At 55.9% G+C, this 11,308-nt stretch overlaps 1 protein-coding gene across 25 annotated transcripts in view; it reads right to left on the bottom strand.

The window, feature by feature from the left end:
• Nucleotides 1-819: 819 nt before the first annotated feature.
• Nucleotides 820-11,308, bottom strand: part of TANGO2 (transport and golgi organization 2 homolog) — a 47,414-nt gene continuing 36,925 nt past the window's right edge. For 10 of the 25 annotated variants that reach the window (XM_017945150.3, XM_017945142.3, XM_017945152.3 and 7 more), the window contains 4 exons: nucleotides 11,042-11,112; nucleotides 5,348-5,501; nucleotides 3,130-3,399; nucleotides 820-2,187 (listed from right to left, as the gene is read on the bottom strand). In XM_017945150.3, the coding sequence (XP_017800639.2) occupies nucleotides 2,067-2,187; nucleotides 3,130-3,399; nucleotides 5,348-5,501; nucleotides 11,042-11,112 (616 nt within the window). In that variant the 3' untranslated portion in view covers nucleotides 820-2,066. Of the gene's footprint in view, nucleotides 2,188-3,129; nucleotides 3,400-5,324; nucleotides 5,519-11,041; nucleotides 11,113-11,308 lie in introns of those variants that run through there. The other 15 variants (XR_001892135.3, XM_009216814.3, XM_003905231.5 and 12 more) reach the window with 7 other exon arrangements.

The following is an 11,308-nucleotide window of genomic DNA, read 5'->3' as shown; positions in this document are numbered from 1 at the left end:
TTCATGAGGGCAGGACACCATCCAGGTTGGGTGCTGGCGTTGGTCGCCAGCACAGGACACGGTGACCACTGGGGCAGGTGAATGTGTTGGCAGCAAGGGCAGTGCCCCCAGCCAGGAGCCTGTTGTCCTGACTCAGAGGACACGTATGGGACTTGGGGCCTCAGTTTCTCCTCAGGCCTGGGGGTGTAGCCTGGGTCGCAGCTGGGAAACTCAGAAATTCTGAGTTCAAAGTGAGCCATGGAGGGCTCCAAGCCCAGCAGAGTGGTCTGGGCAGGAAGGGGAAGGGACGGGGAGGTCCCTGCTCCTCCCTAGGTGAACTTGCATCATGTCACAATCAGGCCAGGAAGCCCAGAGGCTTTAAAAAGTCTGCGTCTCAGCATTGGCTATCCGGGACCCCCTTATAGTCGGCCAGGTCCAGGTATGTAAGCTCCTTAGAGCTGGCCCCAAACCAGGAGCTCCTGGGGCTGAGACAGATGCAGACCTGCTCTCCTGCCCCTCTTACCATCCCCTGGCCCCCACCATCCAACAGAAGTCCAGGCCAGCCTGCCTCCCCCTCCAGTGAGGCCTCCACGGCGACCCGATAGACCTGTATGGGTGACTGGCCCCATAACCGGCATCTACCACATCCCACACGCATGGGGTCTCTCGCGGCGGCCCCTGCCCAAGGACAGATGGGCTGACCCACAGGCATCCACAAGTGGGGCTGAAGAAGCCGTGAGGAAAGGGGGAGGTGGGAAGGGCCTTGTCCAGGGTGTCTGGCTGCATGGGAGACGCAACAGCTCCCACTGGCACCCTGCACACAAGGGAAAGGCCTCGAAATGCGCTCACCAAAGCCTCAAGTTTTATTATCAGCAGCTCACATTCGGGTACAGGTTCCTATGAAGATTGCCTAACCTGGTGGGAGGAGGGAGAGAGCAGGGCTGGCTGAGATGGGGCTGCCAGGGCCATGGGCTCCAGCTGGGTAAGCGGGAATCTGAGAGCCCCTGGTGCACACGGAGCCTCCTGGCACACACAGGATTGTCCCAAACACAAAGCACCCTGGCACACTCAAGGGCACTGAATCTGGCAATGAGTCTGCACTTCTGTTATGAGAGTGGGTTTTCGGCCAGGTGCGGTGGCTCACGCCTGTAATCCCAGCACTTTGGGAGGCCGAGGCAGGTGGATCACCATGTCAGGAGTTCAAGACCAGCCTGACCAACCTGGTGAAACCCTGTCTCTACTAAAAATACAAAACTTAGCTGGGTGTGGTGGCACATCCCTGTAATCCCAGCTACTCAGGAGGCTGAGGCAGGAGAATCGCTTGAACCTGGGAGGTGGAGGTTGCAGTGAGCTGAGATCGTGCCACTGCACTCCAGCCTGGGCAACAGAGCAAGACTCCATCTCAAAAAAAAGAGAGTGGGTTTTTCTCAGGTCTTCTTTGTGCCCAGTTCCAAATGTGGCTGTCTCCTCTGCAGGAGCAGGTCTGCTTGTCAAGAATTCAAGCATGCCTTGTGCTCTGTGGCCACAGGAGAGGAGGGGCCGCTTTTAAATACAAGCCTACTCCTGTCATCGGACTAGAACGAAGGCCCACTGGCCAGAAGCACATGAGAGGTGACAGTTGCCTTTCTGCCTTGTCCAGCATCGTGTGTGTGCATGTCTGTGCAACTGTGCATGTGTGCACATGTGTAGTACACCTATGCATGTACATGTGCATGTGCCTGTGTCGGTGTCCATGTATATGCCTTGCGTGTGTGTGCTTGTGCATGTGCAGGAGTGTATGGGTGTGCCGTGTGTGTGCCTGTGTACATGTGCAAGATGGGCTCCGGTGTATCCACATGTTCATGGTGTACCTGGGCCAGTCCTAGACCTGGTGTCAGGCTCTGCTGCTCCCCACTGGCGTAAAGGCAGACCCTGAGCTGGGCATGGGGACACAGACAGGTAACACGCAAACCACACGGTCCTGATCCAGGGGATGCTGGCCAAGCCACGGGCAGTGCAATGCAGTATGGCCAAGGAAGGTTTCCTGTCCACAGTGCCCCTCAAGGCAGGGCCCCCCAGGAGCCCACTGGCCACGCCCAGAGGTGGTGTTAGTTCTGTAGTGTGAACTCATAGGTTCTGGTCTCCCAGCGGGAGAGGTCCTTGTCCATCATGCTACGCTCAGTGAAGGTCACGTGGCCGTCCGCATCTACCAGGATGATGGTGTTGGTTCTGAAAGAGAGCAGGGTCCCTCGTTCACCGGGTGTCCCTCAGCCCTGCCCTGCCTGTCACAGCTACAGCTAAGGCAAGAATGCAGGCAGGTAGAGGCAGGACCCCCATGCCTGGAGGCTGTGCCAAGTCACTGAAGAACAGCAGCCTCAGCCTTGGGGATGATGAGGGGCCGTCAGTGGCATGTGAGCTTCTGGTTGGCTCCGCAGGCCCACGCTAAGTGAGTCCTGCCACCTTCACTAGGAACCACCCCACCTTGCCCTGCTCTCCCTGTGTAGCATGAGCCACGGCACACAGAAGCCTGCGGGCTAACCACACGCTTCCCCCTCGGAGGCCCAGGTTCCCAGACACAGCCACGCTTGGTTCTTCCAAGAGGTCAAGCTGTTGACCACTTGGGGCCCAGGCCTCCTCTGTCTGGAAGACTCCCCTCCTGTGCCCTCTCTCCGAATGCCCAGGCCATGCCAGCCCACCTGAAGCAAACATTCAGCGCACTCTCCTCTCCTCCAACCCTCTCTGCTGTGGGCTTTGCAGACAGAGGGTGGCACCGGATTCCCCAGCAGCCCTGGCACAGGGTGGTTCCCAGGGCAGACACACACTCAGTGTTCCCCGTGGGGTGGGACCCAGTGGCCATGCCATCAAGGAGAGGACTTGGCACCTGCCTTTCCCTCATACACAGGAATATGAGTCTATGATAGAGGAGGGGCTGAAAGAAATGGCACTGTGCACTTGCCAATGGGCTGGCCAGCCCCAGGCGGGAACGCTGGCCAGCAGCTGCCACCCAAGGGTACAGCCCGCAGGCCTAGTGCCACCATGGTGCTGGGGCGTTTGCCCACAGGGATCCACCAATGTGCAGGCAGCCCTGAGGCCATCCTGGCCCCGTGTGGCTATGTACTGGCTCCTAAAGCCCAGCCTATGGGGCCCTGGGAGCCTGTGGTATCTGCTCACCCTGTAGCTGCATCTGGACAGGGCAGAAGCTCTGGAATCCACTCAGGCGAGGAAGGAGCCTGGCCCTCGCTATGGAACATGGGGGCACTTGGCTTCTTTGCCGGCCCTCTAGTGTGGAAGGTGGGACATGGGATAGGAGGTGGCGCACCCACCGGGCTGCAATACCTGGTGCCGTAGCCGGGGCAGCGCACACACACAGCTGCGTACTTGCTCAGCACGGGCTGCACGTACTCCCCGCCCTGGTCCTCGATGGCCGGGTCTGGCAGCTGCCTGCAGGATGGAGGGAAGCGGTGGCCATTAGTCCCTCTGTGGCCTGCCCATAGCTCGGTCTAGCCCCGTCCCACCTGGTGGCCTAACTGGCTCTGGGGAGTTGCCGGGGAACTGCAAGGCTTGTTTCTTTTTTTTTTTTTTTTTTGAGACGGAGTCTCGCTCTGTCGCCCAGGCTGGAGTGCAGTGGCCGGATCTCAGCTCACTGTAAGCTCTGCCTCCCGGGTTTAGGCGATTCTCCTGCCTTAGCCTCTGCAGTAGCTGGGACTACAGGCGCCTGCCACCTCACCCGGCTAGTTTTTTTTGTATTTTTTAGTAGAGACGGAGTTTCACCGTGTTAGCCAGGATGGTCTCGATCTCCTGACCTCGTGATCCGCCCATCTCGGTCTCCCAAAGTGCTAGGATTACAGGCTTGAGCCACCGCGCCCGGCCAAGGCTTGTTTCTTTTCTTCTTTTCTTTTTTCTCTTCTCTTCTCTTTTCTCTTCTTTTCTTTTTTTGAGGCAGAGTTTCACTCTTGTCACCCAGACTAGAGTGCAATGGCTCGATCTTGGCTCACTGCAACTTCCACCTTCCGAGTTCAAGCGATTCTCCTGACAGAAGTCCACTCAAGCCAGACATTGTAGCTAGCATCAGGGCTCCAGTCGTCAGCTGGGATTACAGGCGTGCACCACCAAGCCTATCTAATTTTGTATTTTTAGTAGAGACAGAGTTTCACCATGTTGGCCAGGTTGGTCTTGACCTCCTGACCTCAGGTGATGCACCCACCTCGGCTTCCCAAAGTGCTGAGATCACAGGCATGCGCCACCACAACAGGCCTGTTTCCTACACGTTTCTGCTCAAGGCGGAAAATCTCCATCTACCCTTAACTTATGACTCAATCGTAGAGCTTTGGCCCCAGATGGCACACACAAGCTCCCTGCCTGCCCCAAGAGGTGCCCTGTGGGCATCTGCCCCTGTGACAGAAGTCCACTCAAACCAGCCATTGTAGCTAGCACTGGGGCTCCAGCCATCAGTGAGGGCAGCCAGGGCCGGTCCTCGGCCTGTCCCAGATGGCACGCTGTAAGTGTGGACTTACAGCTGGGCACGCCCAGGTGGGGCTCTTCCAATGAGGCAGTGATGCTGAGGCTGAAGGATGAGGCCACAGAGATCAGCGGCCCAGAGGAGAGGGAGGGTAGACAGGGGGCAGAAAGGGGCCCCAGGGGGAGGAGTGGGAGACAGTCCATGAGGGCTTCTCTGAAGGGGGCAAGCTGGACAGGGTGGGAGTGGATGCTGGGTCACCTGGGCAGGGCAGTGGTCTGACCTGGGTGGGGAGCGAGGGATGGGTGGGGCATCTTGCTCAGTGGGAGAAAGGCCGGCACGGCAAGCACCAGGACCCCTGGCTGGGGCAACCAAGACCCCGGTGCCTGGCACCTGAGGGGCCTTGAGGCCTACAGGCAAGGAAGTGGGTGGGGGCACCTACACCCAGGCAGTTCCCGGAACTGCAAGTCCCTGCCCAGCACTCAGCCCAGGGTCGCTGGGGACAGACCGCATGCGGGAAGCCGCATCAACCCTGAGAGTGCTGACCCTGGCCACTCATTTCCATGATTTGTCTCTTCCGCCTGGGTTTGCTGAGTGTCTAGAATCTTCTGGAACTTCCCGCTAGCCCTCAGCATGCAGAGGGGAGCATCCATCTGCTCTGGGCCCCATGTGGCTGCATCAAGCCTCTGGGCACACTGAGCCTCCCCTGGGCCTCGGCCTGGGCCCATCTCCTGTCATCAAATGTCCCTGGTGTTGGAAACCTCAGCTGGCTCGAGGGGACAGGCAGGGAGGACAGCATGTCCATCAGCTTCCTTGCAGCTGGGGACCCAGCCTGGCCACCTCCACGGGCCTCCCAGGGCGGCAGGGCCTGCCTTTCCCTCTGCCCTGGTTGGGAGACACCAGGGCTCACCCCAGCAGGACCCGCCCACTCACGCCTCTTCATTGTTGAGCACATCCAGGAGGTCGGAAATGAGCACGTCCTTGGGCAGTGCCTGGCTCCGTTCCACAGCCTCCAGGAAGAGCTGCTTCCCAAAGCACAGCTTTCTCCAGGGCGTCTCCAGCAGCGCGTTGCTCAGCCCGTAGGTGCCTGTGGGGAGCAATCGGCTGGCCATGCAGAGGCCTTGCTGTGCCATGTCAGGGCAAATTGCCACCTGCCACCCCCCTAACACGGGGTACAGCTGGGGACAATGAAATCAGGCCAGACTGAGGCCAAGCCACTCCATGCTCCAGCACCTTCCCTATGCTCATTCCTGACCTCACGGCTTGGCAAAGAGTAGAGAACTCAGCAGTAGGCGGAAAGGGGCACCCACAGGAGACCACAAGGCACAGATGCCCAGCAGCATGGATGGATGAATAAGAAATGAGCAACCTGAAATCTCACAGGCAAAGGGGGCAGCCAAGAGGGAACCTCTCCATCTCACGCCAGGTTGGGGGGCCACCTGAGAAGTTCAAGAGCGGGAGAATTAGCCATCAGAGGCCAGGAGGCACCCACCATAATCACGTCCCTATCTGGGGAACCCCCAACAGTGCCACACAGTGGGCACAGGTGCAGGCTAGGCCTCAGCAGAGCATGGCCCACCTCTGCATACCAGCCAGGCCCCTGGCTAGGAGAGCCAGGGGGCTCAGTGCACAGACTCTCAACTGTGGCTTCTCAGAACAAGCTCCCAGAGTGTTGGCAGAAGGCAAGGCCAACAGGAAAAGGGTTTCTCATGACACAAAAAGCGAAGGGGAGGGACTTGAGGTGGAGAAGCACCTCACCTCAGAGGCTCTTCTCTAGAAGCCAAAGCAGCAGGGGTGGGCTTGATGGGAGCCATGCACCCCAAATGATGCACCAGGGAGACCAAGACACCACCCCTTTCCCTGTCAGACTTCCAGGAGAATATCTTGGCCAAGGCATTTCTCAGGGAGACAGCCCTGGCTCTGCCAGGGCCCCCAGAGCCAAGCCTCCAGCCCCAGGTGTCACAGTGCTTTTGCCATCATGAACGACATGGAAGACCATTCAACTGCATAGTCGTGGGCAAAGAATGGAGCTGGACTCTGGACTCTACCTCACATCATACACAAAAGATAACTCAGGTCGAGAGAGGTGGCTCACTCCTATAATCCCAGCACATCAGGAGGCTGGGGCAGGAGGATCACTGGAGACCAGCAGTTCAAGACCAGCCTGGGCAAAATAGTGAGACCTTATCTCTACAAAACATTACAAGTTAGCTGGACATGGTGGCATACATCTGCAGTCTCAGCTACTTGGGAGGGAGGATCTCTTTTTTATTTTTTATTTTTGAGACGGAGTGTTGCTCTGTTGCCCAGGCTGGAGTGCAGTGGCACGATCTCGGTTTACTGCAAGCTCCGCCTCCTGGGTTCACGCCATTCTCCTGCCTCAGCTTCCGGAGTAGCTGGGACTACAGGCACCCACCACCACGCCCAGCTACTTTTTTCTATTTTTTAGTAAAGACAGGGTTTCACCGTGTTAGCCAGGATGGTCTCGATCTCCTGACCTTGTGATCTGCCCGCCTCAGTCTCCCAAAGTGCTGGGATTACAAGCATGAGCCACCGCGCCCGACCAGGGAGGGAGGATCTCTTAAGGCCAGGAGGTTGAGGGTGCAGTGAGTCATGACTGCACCACTGCACTCCAGCCTGGGTGACAGAGCCAGACCCTGTCTCAAAAAAAAAAAAAAAGTTAACTTAAATCAAACTAAAGACCCAAGTGAAAGAGCAAAAACTATAAAACTCTAAGAAGAAAGTATCGGAGGAAAGCTTCATGACCTTAGATTAGGCAATGGTTTCTTAGAAAAGAAACCAAAATGATGAGCAACAGAAAAAAAAAGAAAGAGACACAGGACTTAAAAATTTAAAGCTTTGTGCTTTAAATAAGAGACTTGTAGCTAGAATGAATGTATAAGGCACTCCTATAACTCAAAAAGACAACCCAATTTGAATAACCATTTCTCCAAAGAAGACATACAAACGGCCAGCGAGCATGAGAATAGCTGTTCAACATCATAGCCATCAGAGAAATGCAAACTAAACCACAAGTCCACACTACTTCACACCCACTATCATGGCTATCACCAAAAACACAGAAAATAGCAAGTGTTGGTGAGGATTCAGAGAAGCTGCAACCCGCATTCATTGCTGGTGGGAATGTATAAGGCTGCAGCAGCTTTGAGAAACAGTTTGGATGTTCCTCAAAAGGTTAAACAGGGTTACCATACAACTTAACAACTCCATTCCTAGGTATTCACACAAGAGCCATAAAAACATACGACCACACAAACGCTGTGAGGTCACACTGTGAGCAGCACTGTTTATAACAGGTGAAAGGTGGAAACAATGCAAGTGTCCATTAAGGGATGAAGGGAAGAAACAAAAAGTACCAACTGGCTTGAGGGTTCAGGGCAGCTGGCTTGGCAACTCCTTAAATTCCTATGGCTACAAGAAAAAACACACTCTTGATAAACTCCCTCACAATAGCAGCGATCACACACATTATCTTAACCCATTATCACACATTATCAAGACCCTCTTAACTCTGACTTACAGCCCAGACTACTACAACCCCGACTGGACACAGAATCAGCCTTCAAACACTCTTTTCTGATAAGCAACTACAGACTGTAAGCCGGTTTCAGCAGTTCATAGAGGCTGCACTCCGTGTCCTAGAGCTCACCTTCTGATGGAAAGAGCCAGATTTTACCCCATTTTAATGCTAAAACCCCGCCCCAAAGTGAACATGGGATGTATGTTACATATATGTTTATCTATTGCATATGTTCTCGGGTCCCCTCATAAATATGTATGGCTTTTCCCCAAACCTATTGAATATGTATGACTCTATTGTGTGATATGGACCTCAGGAGACATAAAACTCAAACTGCCCTTCTCCTCTTTAAAGAGAGCACCTCAGTCCATGCTAGAGACTCTCTCTTCCAAGTCTGTAAACTGATACGGCGAATAAAACTCTCCTTTCTACTATTTAGCCATGCTGGTGAGGTTTTTTTGTTTTTTTTGTTTTTTGGTTTTTTTTGAGACGGAGTCTCACTGTGTCTCCCAGGCTGGAGTGCAGTGGCGCGATCTCGGCTCACTTGCAAGCTCCGCCTCCTGGGTTCACGCCATTCTCCTGCCTCAGCCTCCCGAGTAGCTGGGGTTACAGGCGCCTGCCACCATGCCCAGCTAATTTTTTGTATTTTTAGTAGAGACGGGGTTTCACCGTGTTAGCCAGGATGGTCTTGATCTCCTGACCTTGTGATCCGCCTGCCTCAGCCTCCCAAAGTGCTGGGATTACAGGTGTGAGCCACCGCGCCCGGCCGCTGGTGGGTTTTTAGACAACACTAAGTGAAAAAAGTCCCCTAAACTACGTATTATAGGATTCCCTTTATACAAAGTGTCCAGAATAGGCAAATCCACAGATAGAATGCAGATTAAAGGTTGCAGGGGCTGAAGAAGCGGGAACTGAGGAGTGGCTGCTGATGGGTATGGCTTTCTTTGGGGATCAAGAAAAGGTCCTGGAATTAGGTAGTGATGATGGTTACTCAACTCTGTGAATGAACCGAAACCTACTGAATGATACACTTTAAATGCATGAACTGTGCTGCTAGTCAGTCATATCTCAATAAAGCTGTTATCAAAAAAATAAAGGCAACGTGGACCAGGTGGGGCAGGCTCAGGGATGAGGCAGAATGTAGACAGAAATAAGTTCCCCAAAATAACAACTGAGCAGAAAATAAGCATCTCTGGCCATGGAGGTCTCAGCCTTTGAGAACCGTGGGTGTCACGTGGACGGTTACAGCGACTGCCCCAGAGGCCTCTGGGCCAATGTTCAGAATGAGGGGGTGGTAGGGGGTCTCTGCTTTTGCACCTTTTAGTTTCCAGTTCTCTCCTGGGCAGTCACAGGCTCAGCGTGGCCCAACTCCACTGCCACAGACCCACCCTGCTACACATTCCAACCCCACGGACCCTGAACTGACAGGGAGGTCCTGGGGCAGGTGGAACAGCAAGAGCTGGCTGAGACAGTCAGAACAATCCTTTGCAAGCTCAGGACCTTCTGGGGCCACATCCCTGCCTCGCTGGTAGTGTCTGTGTCTGTGCCACTGCCCAGCTCTTGGGAGCTCAGGTGGACCACCCACAGTTGTATTCAAGGTAGGGAGGGGAAGACCAGGGTCACAGAGGGTGGCCAGAAGAACGAGCCCCAGGTGGAGGAGAGGGCATCAGCTGGTATGCGTGGGGCCAATGGGTGGGAGACACTGGAAGCCACCTTCCAGGCAGATGCCTCCTCTGGAGATCCCAACTAGCCCAGGGGTTCGGGCCTGGGCACTACCCTAGCAAATGGGGTGCTGAGCGCATCTGTGGATGGAAGCTAGCTGGAAGCTAGCTCCAGTGTGGGCCAGGCAAGGACCATAGGACTCATGATGAGCCCATCAGCACCACCAGCCCCCCAAGATGCAGGAGGGGTGGGGCCACTCAGCTGTCCTGGGGACTGCTTACCATCTACCTTGGGCCCCTCCAGGAATGCTTGGGGCTTCAGTTCCACCATGTATACCCAGTGGGAAGGTGTGCACCTGTGACCTGCAATCTCACTTGGCGATTTATGCCAAATGCCAAAGGAAGTCTGTGTGACGTGGGCACGGAGCTTCAGAGGAGCCAGGGGTGTGAGGGAGCCCCCTCACAGAGGGGTGTAGGTGGCACCAAGGGCACTGACACACTCCTCAGGTGCTGAAACGCCCTGTGTGAGCCAGCAGCTTGAATAGAGGGACCAAAGTGGGCGTCTGAGGCACAGTTCCATGATGCCACCAGCAAGGAGTCTCTGCAAGCAGCGAGCATGGAAGTGAGCGAGCCAGCTGGCCCCGGAACCTGGGCTCCGGTCCGTACAGTTTTGTGCACCCAGGGCAAATGCCGTTTCCCAGGAGTGTCGCTTTGTCCTGGCACCAGACCTGGGACAAGATGCAGACCTCCCTCCCAGAACATGGCTGCAGAGGGGGCAACGTGACACATTCTGTCCAGGTTGGGGCACTGGCAAAGGAAGCTTCCAGGAAATCGCAGCACCCAAGGAAGGGGGAAAGGAAGGACATGCAGCAGGAGGCACTGGCTGGGCAGTGGTGCAGAGCCAGGGCAGGAAGAACGCAGCTGTGGAGTGTGACCTGGTGCAGGGGGGCTTGAGGCCCTGAGGATGGGGACCGGGGATCCGACTGGGGACTGGGTACAGGAGGTGTGCGTCTGTGTGGGGCTGGAGTGGAGTGTGTACATGTGCGTCAGGGAGCAGACCAGGCAAGAACCCGGGTGGTGACGGCCCCAGAGGGTCTGAGAAGGGACAGGCACAGGGCACACTGGGACGGCACAGGAAGCGAGGCTGGGGGTGGCCGGCTGGGCTACAGGGCTGCGGTGGGAAGCCCAGAACAGGGGCATATCTCGCTCAGCAGGAAAGGCCCGTGGTGGGGGGCGAGCAGGGAGCCAGGGCTCTCTGAAGTGTCCAGGTGCAGGGCAAGGTCCCTACAGACCATAAGGCACTTAAACGGCCACAAAGTCGTCCCAGGAGAGTAATATGACAAGGGCCTGGTCTCTAAAAAGCACAGGGGTAACCTTTGCATAGGAACAGCCCCCCACCCCATCAGGCTGCCAGGGCAGGCTCACCTGGCGTCAAAACGATGGGATCAGGCTCCCCTCGGTTCCCATAGTAGCAAATGACGTCTCCCTTTGCTGTGCTGCAGACCAAGGGGAGAGAATGTCAGACTACAGCCATAGGGTGTCCTCCCCCGACACTGCCTGGGGATCTCACAGCCCTGTTTCTGGAGGCTAGCGATGTGCATAGTAGCCCACTGTGGCCAGGTCAGGGGCTTGCAGGACCCAGCCCCTTGGGCACCTGGCAGGCAGGGTCATGGAGGCCCCAGCTCTTGTCCA

This window comes from Papio anubis, chromosome 16 (assembly GCF_008728515.1).
Source record: "Papio anubis isolate 15944 chromosome 16, Panubis1.0, whole genome shotgun sequence".
Classification (NCBI taxonomy): Eukaryota; Metazoa; Chordata; class Mammalia; order Primates; family Cercopithecidae; genus Papio; species Papio anubis.
This window is presented reverse-complemented; position numbering and strand designations above follow the sequence as displayed.